Below are 21785 nucleotides of genomic sequence, written 5' to 3'. Positions count from 1 at the left end.
ATGAGGTAGCTCCTTGAGACAGCTCCTTGGGGCTTGACAAGAAGGCACCCTACCTTCCCAGCAGGGGCCAGAAGCACCAGGAAATGCATTTTCCTCCCTGTCTTTGGCCCTGTCTCTCCCTTCACTCAGGCAGGTAGCCAGCCTATGTGTTCACAGCCTATGTGCAGGATATGGCAGGGTAGAAAAGACAGCAGCCTAGAAATCTTTCTGGATCTTGTCTCAAAATCTAAGTTTTCCGGGGAGCCTAGAGCACTGGGGAGGGGAAACCTTGGCGGGAGAGGGCTGAGAGCCCAGGGGAGGGGAGCTGGGCTGGCAGCTGAGACCTGAGGACCCGGAGCTCTCTCCTCACCCAACAGAAGGGGGCTGGGGACAGGGGCGGGCAGAGAGGACGGCTGCCTGGCAGGGGCAGCCTGGGTCCTCCTTCCTGGTGGAAGGCTGGGGAGCAGCTGTAAGACCCGGGTACCAGGAGAAAAACAGCTCCCTGGGTGTGAGGCCACAGGGGCACAGAGTAGCCTCAAGATTCCTGCAGCCAGCTGTCTAGAGGTGAGGGCAGCTGCCCCGGGGCAACTGGGTGGATCAAACACAGAGGAACAGACCCCTTCATGTGGCTTCCCGTGGGGAATCATGGCTTCACCTCAACGGCTACAACCCCAAGAAAGACCTGAGTTTGGCCCGGTTTCACAAACAGGGACTCAGAAAAAGTAGAGTTACAGAAAACAAGAAAAGCGCTTCATCTTGTGTGGAGATTTTTATCCACCTTGTTGATTTTGCACCAGCATGGAAAAGTGCCGGCCGGGGGAGACTGGCTGGGGTTCTAATGGTCACTGACACCAGAGGAGAACGTCGGCTCTGTGGTGGGGAGATAAGCAGGGCCCCCTCACAGGCGTGGGAGGGACCAAGGCACACAGGAAGAGGAGGAGCGTCTCCCAGCACGTGAAGTGTTTCCGCTGTCTGGACCACGCGTGCTCCGTCCTGCTGCTGAGGCAGGATGCTACAGGATCCCCGGGCAGCGGGCTTCCAGGGTGTAGCACATTCACTGTGTGCCTCACCAGCTTATTATGGGGTCAGAGCTGGGTGAGCCCAGGGCTGAAGGGGCGCAGCCCCGGCCTCTGACAGGTTCCTCGTCTGGTGGCAGCAGCCTCTTCAAGGACCTCAGGCTCCAGCCTCGGACGCTCCCACTCACCCTCCAAACTGCGAGGCTGCTGGAGCCATATGCTCCCCACCAGCTCTTAGGAGCAAGTCCAGCCCCTGAACCTGCTCCCTCCCCGCCCACTCAGCCTGCCCACCCACCCCCCACCACTGCCTCCTTCCAAGTTTTTTGGCACAGTCACACTAAACTTGTCTCCTCAGCAAATACATCCTGTTCTTTGTTGCCATTGTGGCTGGAATGCCCCCAGAACGTGGGCCCAGGCGACCAGCACAGGACTAGGGAAGAAAGAAATGGCCTGGCTTGGGGGATGCTCCAGGAGAATGGTCAATGCAGAGGACTGTGCCTGCCTCCCCCACAGCACCCCTCACTGGAGCCCCCACCCCCACCCCCCCCCCCCCCCCCGCCCCCGCAGCATACCAGATGGTGCAGAGATGCTCCAGCCGCTTCTGCTGCAGGGCTTTCTGGTCCTTCAGCATGCTCTCCATCTCCTTCCTCACACCTGGAGGAGCCTGGATCCTCTCACTGGCCATGAACTCACTGGGGATCCAGATGCATTGGTACCACGGAGAGGAGAGGAGAGGCAGGGCAGAAGGGAGAGAGGGGATGAGACCCGTGGTGAGAACATTCTGAATCTAAGTACCCTTACACCCTCCAGCTGCTTCCTCCCCACTAAGGGCCTCTGGGACAATGATGAAAGGAGGGAGGGTGGAAGGCGAGAGAGAAGAACTAGAGAGCCACCAGGGAGGTTCCGGCACTAAGAGCATGTGACCAGCAGGCACAGATCTAGGTGTGGGTTCTGACTGCTGCCTGCCAGCTCTGTGACCTTGGGCAAGTCCCTCCCCACCTCTGAATCTGTTTCCTTTTCTGTAATAGACCTTATAAAGAGTACCTTCCTTGCCTGACACTTACAAGGACCCAGTAAGATAATGCAAGCAAAGCCCCTCAGACCATGCCTGGCTCAGGGGAAATGCCCCATAAATGTTAGCTCCTGTCATCACTGTTGATGATTATTGACATCTGTAACAATCTCCAGGCCCAGGCCCAGACGACTCACTTTCCATATAGCATCTTGATCATTACTGAAACCCTAACACTGGCCCATCATCGGGTCTGCTTTGCATAAGGAGACAGAGGCTCTGAGACGTTCAAGTGCTTGATCAAGGTCACAGGGAAAGTACAGATGGATCCAGGTCTCAGTACTCCTCCCTGGTGTCAGATTCTGGTGTTCTCCAAAGGGAAATTCAGGTGTACAGATGGGCTGTAGATGCACCATGCAGACGGACAGACAGACATCCTTTGGCATCCTCAGACATCTTGGCCCAGCAAGCAAAAAAAAAGCCTTGCTTGTTGGCCAGAAGCCTCAGGATCCTTGTGTCCCTATTAACAAAAGGGCCACCTGGCGGCAGAAGCATGGAGATGGGCCCTCTCCCTCCCTCCCTGAGGTGAAACTTGATACCAGAAGGCAGGAAGTACCAATGCCTGAGGAACCCTCATTCTCCCTAACCCAGTAACAGGGTTATATGCAGCAGTAGTGTGGAAATTGGGCAGATAATCAGACGGATGTTTTCAAACAATTTGTACCGGGCTCCGAAAATGCTTATGTGATCATGTTTATGGAGGAAATTAAGATCCATAAGCGACATATGCAGTGTGGGTCTAAAAAAGCTTGGGAGGAAATATACCAAAATATCAGCTGTGCTTCTCCCCATGCTGAAATTAGTGGTGATTTTTAATTTCTTCTTTCTACTTTGATCTACTGAGACTTGAAAAGAAAAGAAGCACCTATTTTCCACCCCAGAAGAACAGCAGGCCTCTGGAGTCCCAACAGAAAAGGGAGGGCGAGGGCCACAGGCCTACTGTGCCGGCCTCCCAGGGAGGCTATGGAGGGGCTACGGGCAGGGTGGGCAGCCACGGACCCGAAACTCTGCACCAGAGCCTGCTTCTTGAGATCTTTCCAGGCGTCCACCAGGTTCTGCCAGTGGCGGTGGCTGTGGAGCTCCTGCTGCAGCGTGGCCTCCGTGAGGTTGATGAACAGCTGGGCGATGGCCCTCCGGTTGCCCAGTAGGGCTTGGTTTATAACCTGTGATATAGGCAGGCAGGCTCTGCACGAGGCGGGGGCTCTCCAGGCTCAGAACAAGGCTCAGTTGGAGAGGGATGATGGGAAGAGGAGCCAGGTGAGCGGCAGGCAGAGGGCCTGGGCCCAGCAAGGCCAAAGAGGACAGTGACAGCATCTGAAGGGCACTGAGGGGTCACTGGGCACTCAACAAAGTTGCCTGGGGCTGAGCGGCCATGGACAGGGACAGGGGCCTTTCCTGAAGGCTTACCTATGAACCCTGACTTAACTATGTACCCTCAACCCAACCCCAAGACCATATCAGATTGTTGAAGAAGCTGATTTTAGGTCACCGGAGATAAGCACTCTCATGGACTCTTAGTGTTTAATTGTTTTGTTTTGTTAATAGATTTGTTCCAAAAGCAGAGTGCTTATGCCAACAGGGATCAGTCACATATGGTTATGATGAGAATGAAGACCCAATTACCAAATGAGGCCAGATCTAGAACATTCGTCCTCAGTCTTCCCAGTGAACCTCCCCTGGGCATTCTTGGTAAGGCAGCGGAGACAATTCTTTATTGTGTGGCGCTGTTCTGCTACTTAGTAGCCTGCCCCCTTTATGAGAGCAGTCTCCCCCATGCCCCCGTGGGGTGCGGCAGCCAAGTGTCTCCACAGCTGCCCAAAGCCCTCATGGGAGGCGCCTCCCTGGGGCAAGGGTGGAAACCTGCCGAACTCAATGGGTAGAAATTCTAGTAATAATTTTCACCAGAACCTGAGGTTTGTTGCCAGCTAGACTTCCTAGTTGGGGAGCACTGGCAGGTTTTTCCTCAACCTCCAATTCTGCAGCCATAATCTGAAGCTAATGCTATTGGCAGCATAGGGATTTTGTGAAATTACATGAGATAAATGCACATGGAGTCAGGAGCAAGTGCAGCCATCCTAATGAGTCAAGTAAGCGTGTGGAAGTCAAACAATGAAACATCCCCGGGACGCTGCTAACTCTGACGCCCCCTCACCCCACAACAGATCAAATGGATAAAAGTTAGGGACTCTTGCTTATTTCAAATGACCGGGGCCACTGCTGAGCCATCTTTTACCCCTCCTCCCCGCAACAAGCATTGGTATTTAAGGATCGTGACCCCCATTTTATGGACAGGGAGTTCCAGGTGCTGGAGCAGAGTGATGTTGGGAGCTTGCGCGTCTGGGTGGCGGAGAGGGAGGTCTGTGCCTGCTCCGTGTCTGTGGTTCGTCCGGGACTCCCGCACACTGCTGGGAGGCCCCACTTTCTGCACAGGGCCTAGAAGCCCGTGCAGGCAAAACGTGCCCCTGAGTAGCCAGAGGAAGCAACAACATGCATGGACACAGAGCGTGCTGTGCTAAGTGGAATAAGTCCGACAGAAAAAGACAAATATAGGATTTGACTCGTGTCAAACTGAAGAAACAAAACAAACAAACAAACAAAAAGACAAAAAAAAACCCCAAACTCCATATAGAGAACTGGTGGTCACGAAGGGGAGGTGGGGGGGGGGAATGGGTGAAACAGGTGAAGGGTATCAAGAGCACGTTTGTCATGAGGAGCACTGAGTAATGTACGGGTGTGTTGGGTCACTGTACCATACACCTGAGACTCCCAGAGCACTGCAATGTTACTTATACTGGAAGAAAATACATATGTACATACACAAGTGTCCTTTCACATGGCGAAGGAGTCAGGCTTAACTCTGACTTTGGAGGCATTATGAACAACCTTGAATTTCTTGTTTTCTACACCCAAAGAAAGCAGCTGGACAAGGGTGGGATGCGGACAGAGCTAGGAGGCCGGCATGGTTTAACAACAGGCACTGAGAGCCAGCAGGAAGGCAGACAAGAACCACCAGAAAAACAGAGCAGGCTGGGGTCACTTAGGAGGGCACAGACCACCCAGAGAGCAGGACTGCTCATCATCTAGCACCTACGACACTGCACAAGGGAAGCTAAGACGGGGCCCAGACCTGCTCAGAAAACCATCAGTGCTCAAACCAGTGACCCTGTGCTAGGTCACTGGGATTCAGACAGTAGGGATGGGTGCCATGTACTTTAGAAAGATTTCTATTGAAAATACTTAACCAAAACCCTGGTTCTGAACCCAAGTGACCAACCCAAGTTACCTGGAAATGTGACCTACGAGAAAACCCCTGTTCCTGAGACACGGGGCTTGGGGCATCCTCAGGTCCCATTCCACCTCTGGGCCGACCCCTTGCACGTGCAGACCACTCACCATGGCCTCCTTGTTTATCAGCCTGTACACGTCAGGTTGCATGAGGTAGGAAGTCTTCTCTATGATTTCCGCATACTTCTTCAGCACGCTTTTGAGCTAGAAACAAAAAGGTGCCATTGTTAGCAACTGTCTTCTCTTGGAGCCCTAAAAGGACACAGACGAGGCCTCATAAATCCCACAGGTAGAAATCACGACGAGCCCACATGCAGGCCAACTCACTTTATCTGCCCGAGAGAACTCGGCCTTATACAGGGCCTCATCCAGCTCCTTGATCCCCTGCTTCTGGAACTGGAACTTCTCAGCCACCTGATCCCACAGCTCCAGCAGCGTCTAGGCCGAGAAGCCTGGGTCAGGCTGGGAGGACAGAGAGGCTGGGAGGGAGGGAGCAGGACCTGGGTGGGGCGGGCCTGGCCACAGGGGAACCCCTCCCTACTTCGATGGTGTAGTATTTGAGGTCGGTGTTGCTTTCCACCTTCTTGAAGAGTTGGTTGATGTCTTCAGCTGACTCGACCAGCTTTTTCATAAGAAGCATTCCTGGCTCCAAAATGAAAGGTTCCATTTCCTAAAACAGGCCAGTAGGGCCACCACGGCTGTGGGGTCAATGCCACCAGAGAGCCCGGCCCTCCCTCCGCCCCCACCCCCCTGGGGCCTGTGCTGGGGAAGTGCCAACTGTGGTCCTGCCTCAAAACTGATAATTATTCTCTAGACCTAAGGGGCTAGGATTTACAAATCCGTTCACAGCCAGAGTACAAGGGCCAGCGCCATTTATTCGGTCACAGGCCTTGTGCCACGGGCTCCACTCTGGGCTGAGCCCTTGTCCTCGTCCTCAGACTCTCATGCTCCTCATCACAGCCCCTGGAGTAGGTGCTGACATCAGGCCTGGCCCATGGCTGGGAGTCGACAAATAGTCATTAAAGAAGTGCCCAGTGCAAGAATCCCAAGTTTACTTCTAATGAGGAAACAGGCTCAGTTGTGCTGTATGACCAAAGCCATAGAGCCACAGGCGAAAGTAGAGCTCGCAGACAGCTGGGACAGATGAGTGAAGTGACAGCGGACAGGGGGTGGAAAGACCAGCGGCCCCCGGGCCCCCCCCCTCCCTGCCCCTAGCAGGACTGAGCAGGGAGCTCAAGGGCTGGGCTTTGGCCTTAGCTCTGGAGTCCAGTTCCCACCTGGCCCCTTACATGCCAAGTCAGGCAAGACGTTCTGGGCCTCACCTGTAGACTAGGAGAAACAACGGCACCTGACTTAGCTGTGCGTGTGCCGAGCACTCACCATCAGCCACTCAGACATGGCTATTCTGATTCCATCTACACTACTGGAGAGCCACTCAGGACCCCTGAGCTGGGAGTGGGGGGGTGGGACGGGGGAGGACTCTCACCATCCCAATCTGGGCGATCTCCTTCTTAAAGTTCCCCAGAGCACTCTCATAGTCCCGCCTCTGGGAGTCCATTCCCTTGGTGCCCAGGGTGGGGGTGCAGGGCCTCTCGGGAACTGGGGGAGAACAACAGAGGTGAGGAGGCGGCCCTCAGAGCTTCGAAGCGTGGGGAGAGCGCCCAAGAGAAGTCAGCAAGGCAGAAAGTGCCTCGGTTCAGGAGATGGACCCCCAAACCAAACCACAGGGTCAGAGGCTTAAGGAAAAACAGAAAAGACAAAGGTGATGCCTAAGTGCTGTAAGGACTGAAGTTTTCATCCACAGTTAAATGCCAGATAAAGTTTCCGAATGGGACGTATAGAACAGGACCAGTTATGTTTGTTAAAAAGTTTTATAGAAGCACATATGTACACTAGTAAGAGTAACCCACACTTAATAGCACTTACCACCTTCCAGGCATTGTTCTAACTCAACTACCACTCCTGAAGACGCCAAGAGGCAGTCGTATTTATTAGTCCCATTTATGTAAAAAGTGAGGAAGGTCAGGCATGGGCAGTAAAGAACAAACACGGGCAGTGGCTGAGCGGGGGTTTGGCTGAGGACCGTCTGCTCTAAGCTCTGTGTGCCTGCCCCGTGCTAGGCTGTCCCCTGAGTCTATGGGGGAACCTAGACACTGGACTCCCCATGTGGTTTCACGGGGGGTGGGCAGTCTCGGGAGGAGGCAGTGCTTTTGCAAAGGGAGAGTTTTTACTTTCTGCTTATCTCCTTCCTTTGTTTTTCTACCGTAAGCATCTATTAGGGGGTGTCTGTTATAAGTCTGAACCCCACCTTGGGTGTAGAGATTACTTACAGTGAGCACGTATTATTTTTTTAATCATGAAGAAAAAGACCCTTCCTCCATTGTAAGAAGGAAGACAAGGTAGATTGAAATCCTCTTGTGAAATTGCAGTAAAGTCAGCCCGTTACCAACTGATTTTCATCAGGACATGCCAAGTGTGCACAGCCCCTCACCCCCTCGCCCCCTCCCCAGCCCCCTGTATTGAGGAGAAGGCCCAGGGGAGGAGGCTGAGGGGAGAAAGCCGAGCCTGCCCTTGTGGTTGGACAGAAGCTCACCGATGGTGTCCATGAGGCCCCGGACCTCTCTGGCAGCAATGGTACTCTCACTTTCTTCAGCTTTTTTCTTCTTGATTATTTCCTTTTCCCTGAGGCACAGAGGAAACAGTAAACCCTCAGCCCCCTCCCCCATACCAAGGCAGCTCTGGCACACAAGGGAGTCCTCAGAGGGACCGTGGGCATCAGCGATAACCTAGGCTCACCCCATCCCCGACAGCCCTGAGGCCATGCCAGTCTCCCAACGGACATCTGCAGCCAGCAGGCACCATGGTCCCCAGACAAAAAATCAGGGACATGGGGCACCTGGGTGGCTCAGTCGGTTAAATGTCTGCCTTTGGCTTAGGTCATGATCCCAGAGTCTGACTCAGTGGACAGCCTGCTTCTTCTTCTGTCCCTCACCCTGCTCATGCATTCTCTCTCTCTCAAATAAATAAATAAAATCTTAAAGAAAAAAAAAAAAGAAATCGGGGTCTGCTTCTGCTCTGGCTGCAAACCAAGTGTGGGTAGTAAGAAAGAGCCACTTCCACACGGGGATACTGAGGACCAGAAAGGGCGTGACCAGCCTGAGAAAGTCAGGCCGGTGCTAAGCATTCAGCATTTGCTCCTTTGGCAACCCATCCTATGGGGCATTTGTGGGGAAAGGGGTTTAGAGAAGTCACTGTATGAAGCAGAGCTGAGACTCCCAGACCCACATGTATGAAGCCAAGGTCCATAGTCCGTGGGGTTTGGGTGTGGGAGGAGAAAGCTGAGACCCCAGGACAATCCATCTCAGCAGGGAGGAGGAGGGTGGCTGAGGAGGACCTTAGCTTTGGAATAAAATCCCCGAATGCACTGTCCACAGGACAAAGCAGCACAGAAATGCAACATATCTCAATGACACCTGCCATTCCTCAGGGCCCCCACATGTGTGGTGGTTTCTAGTCGTTTCTCACGCAGTCCTCACTGCAACCTTACCAGCAAGGAACACTGCAGAACCGGGGCTGGCCCTGCAGACGTGGGTCCTTCAACCTCATCGACCAGATGCCCATGGGAGCCCAGGTGCTCTGACTACAGGAATGCTGATGGCTCTGGCTTCTCAGCCACTTGACCCAAGGAATTGTTTTACACTGGTGCTGATCTATCCCTACCTTGGGGTCCCCTTCCACTCACCAGAGGCCCTGCCCTGGGTGAAGGAACACACAAATTGGCTGGCTTTGCCTGGCTGAATTTTCAAGAAGGGGACAAAGCTGGCGGAGAGACGCCAATGCTGAGTCAATGACCCTAGTCATTGGAGGGCAGCAGATCCTGCCAGGTTACAAACGCATCTTTCTTCCTGCCACAGCCCATAGGGAGTTGTCCTCTGGGTCTGCATTCAGGGCAGAGCTGGCTTTGTCTGTCCATCCCAGGAAGCAAGCTCAGCACAATGCCAGCACCCTCCATGAGAAGTGCCTTTCCTAAAACACTGTCCTGTGGGGGCTAAGAGGTCCTGACTAATCTGGTTATTGGGATAATGGGTGGTCCTAGGCTAAACCTTAGGAGGCACAAGGACTCTCAGGTCAGCTGAGAGGGGGCTTAGACCCCGCGGGAGCCAGAGTCATAGGCAGGCTCCAAGACCATCCTCCTGGGAAGTAAGGGTAGCATCAGCAGGGCCCTGCCATCTGTGCCTCTGGACCCCTGCACTGGGCATCAGCACTGACTCCCAGCCTGGGCTTGGGTGCCTCGTGGGTTTACCCCTCTGGAGGTAGTTAAGGGTGCTAAGGGTCAGAAGCTACAGGAGATTTCCCTGGGAAAAGTCAAAGGTAGGTCGGGGCAGAGACCGTTACCCAGCATCGGATCAATCTCCACCCCAAGGCAGGTGAAAGAGAAAACAAGGGCAGGTCAAGAAAGACTGACTTCCCCTTCAGGGTCCCAGGCCTGAGAAGGGTTTGTGACTTGTGCCCCCTTGCAGCACGAAGGGAAGGTCAGCTCCTGCTGCATTCTCCCCAGCGCCCCAGTGAGGTAGATGCAGCCTCTCCGTTTCCTTTTCTCTCCTTTTCTCCTGCTTGAGGCGTCTGAGCTCAGGGAGCTGAAATGGCATGCTTGCGAATCTCAAGTTCAACTTCTAAGCATGGAGGTTCAGAAGGAACTCCCCGTCTCCCAGCCCCAATACCGTATGCGCCCATCTCAGGGAGTGGCGCCTCAACCATCCACGCAAGCACTCAAGCCACAGACTCAGCAATCTCAGGAGGCTTCTCCTCCCATCCAATCCACTACCTCATCTGGGGGGTTCTGCTTCCAAAACAGACGTGAAGTCCGCTACTCTCTGGCCTGCAGCCCCACCAGGCTTCTAGTGACGGCGGCAGCTCCTCCCTGGCCTCCCAGCCTCTGGGCTGGCCTCCCACACTGTGCCCACAGCAGCCAGAAGACCTTCAGAAGGCAGGTCAGTTGCTGACTTCAGCAGGCCCAAATCCGGACTGTGGTGCAGGCCTCTCCTAGCCTCCTCTCCCACCCCTCTGCCCCAGGCCCACGGACTTCTTAGGTCTTCTGGAGAGAACCAAGCCCTTCCCGCCTCAGAGCCTTGCCCCGTGCCTCCCTCCCCTCATCCTCTGCTCTCAGATGAGGCCTCTCCTCAGGGGCTTTCTCACTTCTGCGCCACCGCTTGTCCTCTGGGTCAGAGCCTTCCTACCTTTGGGGGAACTTGCTTATTTTTACTATCAAGGCCTCAAGTTCCAGGAGGGTGGGCTCCCAAACCCAGTACCTGGCCCTAGGTGCTCAATAAATCAATCATTCCTGACACAGGGGTGGGGGATAGGAAGAAGCAGAAGGGAGAGAGCAGCACACAGACCTGCAAAGTACCTCTTTCAGAGGAGGTACCTGGGACTCCATTCCTACCAGGCACTCGTCTAGTGTGAGATCTTTCTGAGTTTTCAGACTCTGAGCCCCCCAGTGTGTGGTGGTGCGGTGTGGACCACAGGACCTACCTGTAGAGAACAGGGTTTTCTGTGACCCAGTCATTGGGTAAGCTGTGTGCCCATTTCTGCTGCCGGAAAGACATCATCTCTCCTTCAGGAATATCCATCTTCTTCATCAAGGGCTTCCTGCCATTCTTGGGGGTCATAGACCGTTCCAAGGCATGCTTCCTGGAGGCTGCTAGAGAGCGCACCAGCTGCGCCTGAGGCCACAAAAGATCCCAGTGGTGGGTCAGAGCAGCCGGCTCCCCAGCACCCTAGCCTGATCCCACAGTCTTGTAAGATCACAGGGGAACTTGCCAGCAGGAAAGCACTTTGCTGGGGGGCCTTCAACCCAGGGTACGAACCACATGCTCCCCCAAAACATTCAGCTGTCTAGAAACATATTTCTTAAGAAATTTCAATGAGGGCTAAGATGCTTATCGCAGCATCCTTAATCACAAGGAATTAGAAAAATGGGACTGTCCAGTGATAGGGACTGGCTGAGTAAACTTGGTATGTCCCTTCAGTGGACTGTTAGGCATTTATTAAGAATTTATTAAGAATCAGACTTACAAAGGACTTCTTATGGCACAGGGAAATGCTTACGAAAGACTATAAAACATATCAATTAAAAGCCCAAGTTAAAATTATAACCAAAATTATACATGATCTCAAAATTTTAAACTTACAGAAAGATGACCCATAGAACATGTGCTAACTGTTAAGAAATGGTGTGTTGCTTCCAGGAGCGGGATCATGTGAGTCATTTGATTCTTTGGTTTCCTTACACTTGTATAATTTCCAAACCTTCTACAGAAAGCATTATTCAGGGCTCAAAGTAGGAAGGAAAATCCCTTTTAAATAAGCAGTACAGTAAGATATTGTTCTTGTCTGTGCAGTTTTTATAGACAACAAGGCAATTCAAGCAACCTATCAAGAGGTTGTCAAGAGGGTGTTGCTTTAATACATGATGGGAGGTCGGAGATGAACAACTAGGCAGCCTCTCAACATCCTGAAGTACATGAATGTCCCTTGACCTGGGAAGGTCTACATGATACTGCTAACAGGGAAAAGGCAGGTTTCAAGACACTGGTATAGAATCAAACCCATTTTTACATAGAAAAAACTAGAAATCCTTTTGTGCATAGAAAAAGGTCCCAAGATATTTATTGGTTAATTCTGGCTATTTCTGAATAATTTAAGTTTAAATTTAATTTAATTTAATTAAAATCTTAATGTAAATTTTTTTAATTTTCAAGAACAGATATTCTAATTTTGTATTCCTATGTTTTAAGAGCCAATAAGAATTATTTTTAAATCAAAGCAATTTCAAAGCCTTATTTCATTGGATTCCCAGGCAAAAAAGCCTTCAGAGGGAGGGAAGCTTGGGAAGGAGAGGGAAGTGGGTGACAGAGGGACGGACCTACCTCAGCCTCGAAGATCTGCTGGTAGAGTTTCCCGCTAGGAACCTGGGTCACCTTCCCCACCGAGGACATCTTGGCTCGACCGCTGGCTGAACGCCCCTGTTGGGAATTCATTGTCTGGGAATCCTGTCTGGGGTTCGGCCTCCACTCCGACTGAGGTTGAGAAACTGACGCCCCCACCTCCAGGACAAGTCCTCCGCCTAGGACAAGTCCCACCCAAGCAACGCACGCTACTGCTCTGAGAGAAAGCCTGGGGTCCCTCTCAGACATCAGGGTTTTCATTTTAAACAAAAAAAGAGGAGAGGGGAAGAAAGCAAAAAGGAAACAAACCTCAGGTGAGGACAGAACTCACGGAGAAGGCTGACTCTTCCAACCGGGCAGAGTGCAAACCCGAACTTTGGGGGCAAAGAATAATAATAAATGGTTATTGTTTTGTGCTTCACTGTCCCAAGCTCTCCTGGGAAAAGTCAACGTGCCCAAGGCGTCGGTTTGGATTTTAACCCGGCCTTGAACCTCCAACCTGGAGCTGAACAGGGTTCAAGGACCCCTGACTCCCCACTCCGCTACTCCCCACCACGAGTGGACACAAGGAGGTGGTGGTGGAGGGAGGGAGCAACCTGACTCTGGCTACGCTAATTAGGCACCTACTGTATGCTGAGAAGACCCAGCAGGCTCCTCTCACGCCACCAGCCCTGCCAGCCTGCAGAGGAGAGGGTGCTGGAGGCAGTCCCTGGCCATCCCCTCTTAACGCGGCGGACGAAGGGAGGCCCTGCGCCCCGGGGCCTGACGTCCTACCTGCAAGGCGGCACCACTCAGGTCAGCCAGGGCCCTTCTAGGCTTAACTGCGACTGGGCGCACTTGGTCACCAAGGCAACGCAGAGGGGCGGGAGTCCCGCTAGCCCCGCCCTCACTTCCTTTCCGAGGTGGGAGGAGATTGCCCAGAGCAACGTGAGCTCTCCACCCGGAGCAGTGAAACCGCTGGGAACCTATTCCCTCCCTGCCAGTTTCTCCCCAGCGCGAGAGGGCGCCTCGGAGCTCTCAGGAACTTCCGGAGCAGCACACCAACTCTAACTCCGAGCCATGGTAGTCAAGAAAATCCCATCTTTGCTTGGTTAAAACCAACCTCTGCTGGCAATAGCACAGTGCTTGGCTCTAAGTAAGAAACTGAACGCATCTCTAAAAAAAAGACCAGCTCTTTCTCAGAGTACGTGGTTGAAGGGCTCCGAATTCAGGCCTCAGGCTTGTATGGAATTATGATGAAAGACGGTTTTCTAGGACTCTGAGTTCCATTCATCCTCCCCACCACTGCTTCATAACCTCCTAACATACCGCTCGGACCTGCCCTCTCTCCCATTCAGGAGTCCACACCCGCCGCCCCACCCCAAATCTGGAGGCCCTGCCAAATCCAACTCTGTCTTAGATGACCACAGAGGCGCCGACGTCTGGTTCGCACCTTGCCCCTCCCTGCTTCAGCTAGCTCTCCACTGTGCGTATGCCCCTGCCCCCTGCCTGCCCATCCACCCCCAGAAAGGCCTTCCTCAGCCTTCTCTGCAGGCAGCCTTCTGTCTCCACACATCCCAGAGCCAGCCAGTCTTGCACTACCAGGGACAAAGGTCCCAGCCACTCACGTTCCTCAAACCCTGTCCCTGCTCCTTTCGCAGGGTGTGCTCGTATGTTGGTGGCTGGCAAAGACAGGAGCACAGAACATCCCAGAGTAGGTGTTTCCTGAAGAGCAGGTTACATCTAATTTTGATGCAGCTTCACTTGCCCTTCGCACGGTGCCTTGCACATGATTCAGACACAGTGAACGTTCCCTGGGTGAATGCACGACTAGCTGGAATGTTCTCGTCTGACCCTCCTAGAGTTTGTCTCCTTCCCACCCAGCCAGCCAGACTCCAGACCGGACACTACCTGACGTTATCACTGAACCTGCCTTGAAGGTTTCCTATGTTTTGTGAGGTACCCAACTCCCCAGAAAATCCCTCCCCTCAGCAGAGATCTCTGTTCCAATTGCTAGTAAATGCACCCTAGGACAACTTCCTACAAGTGATCCTTCCACCCAGACTAGTTTCAGAAATTAAGAAACAGTGAGTAGAAAAACCCTTTTATTCCCCTTCTTTGGCAATGGGTTTCCAAATATTATGTTACAAATACTGTAACAAAAGGTTGGACTAATTTTAGCTGCAAAATGAGAAAAGTGTAGATAACTGAGGGGGAGGGAGAAAGTCAAAACTAGGAAATGTGGGAGCATCTGCGTGGCTCAGTCAATTAAGCATCCAACTCTGATTTTGGCTGCCGTTATGATCTCAGGGTCGTGAATCAAGCCCTGCTTCGGACTCTGATGGAGCCTGCTTAGGAGTCTCTCCCCCCTCCCGTCCCCAAAACAGGAAATGTACAGGGATGATTTAGAGTCATCCATACTCTGTCTTGTCCCAGGACACCCTGTTGGCTTGACACTTGCACATCAAAAACAGTGTTTTCCCTCTCTGGATGTGTTCTGGATCCTAGTTTCTGGCACATCTATAATCTGGGAGTTCCTTTTTTTTTTATGTATATGGATAGAAATATGTAGGCATGGATAGATCAGGTACAGTGATTTGTTCTGAGTGAGCAACACACTTACTGTATAAAACAGAAAAATACTCCAGGGAGAACATAAATATAACCCATAGTCTCACCACTGAGAATTTACCTCCCGAGTCTGGGTCTTTGTGTTTGAGTTTGGCTCAAACATGGGAACTTGTGTTTGGCTTCTGAATGCTATTTGCATTGCCCTTCCAACTCCACAATGTGATATCCACAAGATTAACCAGCCAGAGATCACCAGGTTAGTCTCTACCCCATGTGAGAGGTGGGCAGGAGGCAAGAGACAGGGAATGGGGCTTAGTGGAGTCAAGCTTTTGAACTTTTTCTGCACCTCACCATCATATCTCAGGTTTCACCTTGAAAATATCTTCATTTTTTGTTTTTTTAGTATTTTTTTAAAGATTTTTTTTTTGACAGATGGATAACACAAGTAGGCAGAGAGGTAGGCAGAGAGAGACGGAGAAGCAGGCTCCCTGCTGAGCAGAGAGCCCGACGTGGGGCTCGATCCCAGAACCCTGGGATCATGACCTGAGCCGAAGGCAGAGGCCTTAACCCACTGAGCCACCCAGGCGCTCCTAGTATTTTATTTTTAAGCAATCTCTCTACCCAATGTGGGACACAACCCCGAGATCAAGAGTCACATACTCTTAACGACAGAGTCATTCATGCACCCCAGAAATGTCTCTTAACTAGAGTTTCATTTTTTCCTTCCTCTTCCACTGGCCATATTCCATCTTCTCCACAGTCCATAGAAGAAGACTGATAAGACCAACAAGAGCTAATCTTTTTTGAGAGGATGTAATCCCTTTACACAGGGTAGCATAATAAGCCTATTTTACAGGTGAAGAAACTGAAGTTCAGAGAGTGAATAATTGGGCCAAGATCTCCATGATAGGAAATGTTAGATCCCGGCTATGAATTGAGGTCGAGATCATGTAATTCCAGAATGTTGGACCAAACGCTATGCCAGCTGGCCTTGGTACTAACCAGGAAAAATCCTGGATCAAGCTGACTGGATTTGCATGTTTAAGCACAGCGTACATACCAGAAAGTATAAGGGTATAGTTTAATACATTACCCATAAGGAACACACCTGGCAACCAGTACCCCCAAGAACTCAAACATCACCAACTCTCCAGGAGCCCCTTCATCTACCCATCTTCAGTCACTGCCCTTTATTCCCCAAGGATAACAAGTATTCTAACTTCTGAATTAGTTTTGCTTGTTTTTGAACTTCATTTAAATGTAATCATACAGAACATACTCCTTTGTTGGAAACAAACATTTTTTAATGTAGCTGTAAGTTCATTTTTATTTCTGTATAGCATCCCATTATTTTTTATGCCTATTTTATTTATTAAATAAATAAATTTTAAATGCCTATTATTTATTTATTAAATCCCTATTTTATTCTATTATTCATGCCCATTGGGGGTGTTTCCAGTCTAGGAAATTACCAAGTCGGGCTACCCTGACCATTCTTTAGCATGGGGAACATATGTAGGCATTTCTACAGGGTATTTACCGAAGAGTGGACTTCTGGGGCCAAAGACTAGGTGTAAGTCCTTCTTTAGCAGATACTACCACAGTTTCTGAAAGTGGTTGTGTGTGTCTCCACCTTAGCAATGTTTAAGAGTTCCAGTTCCTCCACATCCTCCTCAACACTTGCCGTTGAGTGTTTCATTGTCTTTTTACTTTGAACCTTCTTGGTAATGATGTCGTGTAAACTTTTATACACTTTTAGTTGTATTTCTGAAAAATATCTGATCAAATGTTTTGCCCATTTTTTTTTCTGGTGGATTGTCTCTTATTAATTCATAGGATACAGTTACATATCCTATCTGGTGCTTTTCCCCCAATAAATAGATGACAAGTGCTTATTCCCATTCTGTTCTAGCCTTCTAACTCTCTGGAAGGTAAAGAGAAATTCTTAATTAGGTCCAATTTATTAATTTTTGTCTTTATAGCTGGTGTAATTTATGTCCTAAGGAATCTTTGCCTGCCCTCCAGGTCATGAAAATATTCTCCTAGGGCACCTGGGTGGCTCAGTGGGTTAAAGCCTCTGGCTTCGGCTCGGGTCATGATCCCAGGGTCCTCGAGCCCCACATTGGAATCTCTGCTCAGTGGGGAGCCTGCTTCCCCACCCCGAACCCCCGCCTCTGCCTGCCTCTCTGCCTACTTGTGATCTCTGTCAAATAAATAAATAAAATCTTTTTAAAAAAGAAAATATTCTCCTAAATTATCTTCTACAAATGTTACTGTTTTGAGTTGACACATTTAGATTTAAAACCCACCTGGAATTGATTTTGTTTATGATGGGGATTGGGGGTAGGAGTCCAGATTAATTTTGCTCCCATATAGATAACCAATGACCCTGGGCCATTTACTGAGAAGACTATCTTCTCTCCATTTATCACCTACAAGATGTTCATATGTATGGGTCTCAGCTGGACTCTGTCTGTTGCTCCTTCTGTCTGTCCTTGCACTATTATAGCTCACTGTCCAGATTACTGTTGCTTTATACTAAGGCTTACCATCTGGTAGTGTAAGCCCTCCAAGTTGGATCTTCTTTAAGATTGTCTTGACTATTCTTGGCCACTTGTATTTCTATGGAAATTTTGAAAGCGTACAGTTAATGTCCACCAGATATCTGCTGACATACTTTTACTGTGGCTCTATGAATCTATACATCAGTTTCGGGAGAAATGACATCTTAATGACAGGTAGAAAAACAAGCAAACACACGCACCAAAAACAAAAACAAAAACACCACCAAACCGATGAAAAAGTCCTAATAGAATTGATGAACTGGGAATAAATATTTGCAATTCATATCACAAAGGGGCTCTCATCCCTCATACCTAAAGAGTTCCTAGAAACTGATAAGGAAAAGAACAGACACATTGTGGGGAATTTGGCAAAAGACATGAATCCACAGTTTATAGAAAGAGAAATATAAATAGCCTTAAATATGTGAAAAGAGGCTCAGGCTTAGTCATAATATGACGAAATTGTGAAGTTTAAACGTTTGACAATACATTCTAAAGTTAAAGGGGGAAAATAGAAAAGTAATTCTTTCCTCCCCAGGGTCTCCAGCCCACCAGGTCCAGCACCCCGTGGACCCACCTTATTGCAGGCACCCGTGGGGCTCCAGAGGTCTTGGGGAGCTCAGAGGTGGCACGTGGTGGGATTACATAGAACTCACCTAAGCAGAACCATTGGTCCAGTGAGCAGCTGGGCACAGTGAGGTGGGCTCAGCTAGAGAAAGCAGAGCTTCCCCTCACAGCTCATTCTCTCCCCCTTTCCAGGAAAGCTGGGTCCTCGGGAACTTCTTCTCACTGCGTGCTATTCGTTGTCTGAAGAAGACATGGGGAGAAGTTTCCAGAATGGGAGGCCTCTCTCCACAGGAGCAGGGTGGATGAGGAATCTCCTGCAGAGCTGGCTTTGCCCCTTCCTTCAGCTGGGACCTTCTGGGAGGCAGCCAACCTTGGGGACAGGGATTGAGCTGGGAGTGGAGCCTCTCAGCCTCCCTGGAAGCTTAGACCACTAGCTCTGCTTCAGGAATCCGTTCCCTCCAATGCCAGAGATTGGGCTGGGCCAAACTGGAGATTTTCAAGTTTTCACTTTATAGCAACAAATTCTACGTCCAGTTGGAACCAAAACCAGTCAAAACAATGCTGCTTAGAAGAAATGAGAATGGGAGCCCCAGCATGAAGACCAGTATGAAGGTTCCCCTTCCCAGGCCTATGGAGCCCTTTGAGCTCAGAGGAAACCAGTGGAAACCCTAATTTGGACAGTTTTGATCTTTTGGGTACTCAAATAACAAGTATTGACACTCGCAGCTTTCCCATCATTCCCCCAATTTTCCTTCCCCCTGTTCTTTCTCTCCCCCTCAGGAAGAGCTCCTGAAAACTTCAAAAGCTTTGTAGCAAAGACAACTCACTGGGCAGGTGGAGTGGAGCCGGAGGTCTGGAAAGAGAGGAGGAGGAGGTGGGGAGGGGGACCAGGTAGGGTGTGGTTTTATTTCTCATCTAAAGTATCTTTGAAAAATTCCAGTCTTGTCTACATTAACAGAAAGAAGGTGCTGTTTGGTCTATAAGCAGGTGGGGGGCACTTTGCTGGGCAGAAGGCCCTAGTCATGGGATACAGTGGTGGTAGCTGGGCTGTTCCAGAAGGGGTCTCTGAGCTGGGAGAATTAGCAGGAGTCCGGCTTCCATGCTGGTCCATCCTCCTGGCACTTAGCTTCCTCCAGGCTGTTGGGGGCCGGTGGGGGTTCCTTTCTTCCCTAAATAAGCCCAGCCTGTCCTCAGGAAGCCAGACCCCTGCTGCTCCTCCAGGATTCATCTCCAAGAGGAGGGCATCCTGCTTGCACCGGGGTGGGAGCTGCAGGGGAATCCCATGTGCCAGATACACAAATGGCTGTTTAGGCTTGGGTGCAGATGGCCGGCACCAGGGACCTGTAGCTGTGCCTTCTGTGACTTCCTACTTTGCCCCTCAAGCATCACTGCCAATCAGTCAGTCAGGAGTCTCATCTGGGTGTCTAGCTGACATATGTCCCAGATGTCCCAGACATGACATATGTCCCAGATACCTTCTAAGAGTTTGGGGAACCGATGGATTCTTTGTGGATCCTTCCTGGATGGAAGTCAGAAGCTTCAAACAGAGAAAGCAAGGTGTTCTCACGTTATGCTCTGGTCACTCCCTCCCCCGTCAGCCAGAGATGGCGCCTCAGCAGCCACTTTCTGAGTGGAAAAAGGAAGACAGCTTCGGTGTGGCTGTAGGCCCAGCATGGGTGGCAGAAATCCCGGCGGGCTTGGGCAAGCAGGGGCCATTCAGCCAGGCTCCCAAGACCCCTGTCCCTCTTCATCCACAGCTCGGGTGGAGCTAGGGGTCAGGACTCACACTGAGAGCCCAGAGGACAGGACTCTGGTCAGTGATGGGGCCAGGTTGGGGGAAAAGCAGCTTAGGCACAGCCTCTGCCTGGAGATGGGAGCGGCTTCTCCTCTGTAGGCCTCTGAGAGAATCACTGCCCCTCTCTGGGGCTCTGTCTCCTCATCTGGAAGGTGGAAGGTGATGATCCCGTGGTGCAGGCCTCACAGGACCCGGTAATGATAAGGTTGAAGGGATAAGAGGAATGTGCTGGGGTGTGCAGAGAGATCAATGATGATAGTAATATGACACTGAATCCTTGGAGACCCTGTGAGGTAGGTGGAGTTCTCCTCACACTCCTCTGATGAGGAAACAGGCCCAGGAGGCCAGGGCTCAGGCCCGAGGCCACATATTAGGTGAGTACTGAGCCAGGATTGCTCTAGAATCAGAGCACTCTAGAAGACAGAATAGCACTGGTAGTCACGGACTTAGGTCAGTTGTCCACGGTATGAGGGAATCTTGGAAGAAATGGGATGCGGGGACAATGGCCTCACTGACCTTGTCCTTGACCTTAGCAGGAGGGGATCTCCAAGTCTGCCACTGTGGATGATCCCCCACAAAGCCCAGAAGAGGCAGCAGCAGAAGGTGAGGACACCTGTGGGGAAGGGGGCCCAGGGTCAGCCGAGAGGAGCCTCCTAAACAGAGGTCTCCACACCAAGGGGGTGGAGCCTTCCCCCTCCAGCGCCACCTCCCGTCGCCACGTTGTCAGAAACCCCCCATTAGCAGTGACTGGGACCCAGGACCACATACCTGGGGATTGCCAGAAGCAGGCCCTGAGAGGGGACTAGTAGGGGTCTGGTGTTCTTAGAGGGTGACAGGAAGAGAACTAGGGGGCTCCCCGTGGGAACCCTGGGGTGGAGGCTGAGGCATTTTCAGGGGACAGTCCCTGGGGGCACCTGAGAGCCAGAGCTCATCCCCACTCCTGCCCTGATGTTCCCCTTCCTTGGCATGTTTCTCACTGACCTTGCAATGCAGGATTATCTGGAAGCCAGAGAACCTGGGGGGCAGGACAGCAGGGTTTGGAAGGAGAGAGCTGCCTACTGAGTCCTGAGGTCACAGCACCTGGCAGGCCTCTCCCATGCTGGGGTTTGATGCTCCTCTTAGGGAAGACTGAATGGAGTCACCACATAAACCTCATGTCATGGTTCCTGGGGCTGCCCCACAGCAAAGCTGCCCAAATGGGACTCAGCCTCTCCTTCAGGAGATGCCCATGGAGGGGAGAGAGATGTAGGGTTCCTCCAAGTCAGGAGACACGTAAGTGGCTGGGCAGTCACTTCCTGCCTGAGACCTTAGTCTCCCTGTCTGTCATCAGAGTGGGTTGTGCTAGCTCCTCCCTGAGCTTCAACTCTCACTTCCCACCTTCTCTGGGGCCCAGAGCCTGGCCAAGGTCCCTGTCTTGTTATCTGTGCATGCCCTGCCCCCTAGAGGGCCTCGGCAGTAGTGCATCCTGAGAAGGGGTGGGGAAGGGAGGCTAGTTACGGGCTGGGGACCTCTTTCTGATGGACCCTGGCTGTCTGCCTCCCAGGGGAACCACATCAACCCCCAGAAAAGGAATGAGGTGAATATCTCTCGAACTCACTGCAGGGGGAGTATTGCAGGGGTTTGGGGGAGCAGGAATCAGAGCCCCCACCCCTGCCCCAGGCAGGACACTCCCTGGGAGTTTGATAGCAGAGAAGTGGAGACCCATCCATTTGGTGGGTGGGGTAAGTCCCACTTCCTGAGGGGGAGCTATTTACACCCATCTCTGAGGATAGATAGGATCTGGATGGAATTGAAGGGTTTCCAAGTGTACAGAGACCCAGAACCAGCCTCCTGCCTCTCTCCTGACCCCCAGAATGCCCCTACACACCCCCTGCTTAGGCCCTGTCTGCATCTCTCCCATCACCAGAAGGCCTGGAAAGGGGGAAGCAATGAGGATCCTGTTGGATTAAGGCCACACTTTCTTCTAGAGAAAAACTGTTTTAAATAGTTAAGTTCTCCTGGTGTAGACAT

At 51.4% G+C, this 21785-nt stretch overlaps 1 protein-coding gene across 1 annotated transcript in view; it reads right to left on the bottom strand.

The window, feature by feature from the left end:
• Window positions 1-13545, bottom strand: part of CCDC180 (coiled-coil domain containing 180) — a 66492-nt gene extending 52947 nt beyond the window's left edge. The window contains 11 exon segments of the mRNA XM_047700849.1: window positions 1568-1687; window positions 3067-3230; window positions 5461-5556; window positions 5680-5790; window positions 5894-6022; window positions 6839-6951; window positions 7946-8034; window positions 10885-11075; window positions 12282-12377; window positions 12609-12735; window positions 13074-13545. Coding sequence (XP_047556805.1) covers window positions 1568-1687; window positions 3067-3230; window positions 5461-5556; window positions 5680-5790; window positions 5894-6022; window positions 6839-6951; window positions 7946-8034; window positions 10885-11075; window positions 12282-12350 — 1082 coding nt within the window. The 5' untranslated portion in view covers window positions 12351-12377; window positions 12609-12735; window positions 13074-13545.
• Between the last annotated feature and the right edge of the window lie 8240 nt (window positions 13546-21785).

Source organism: Lutra lutra, chromosome 13 (genome assembly GCF_902655055.1).
Source record: "Lutra lutra chromosome 13, mLutLut1.2, whole genome shotgun sequence".
Lineage (NCBI taxonomy): Eukaryota > Metazoa > Chordata > Mammalia > Carnivora > Mustelidae > Lutra > Lutra lutra.
The sequence above is the reverse complement of the archived record's forward strand: the minus strand, read 5'-3'. Positions and strand labels throughout refer to the sequence as shown.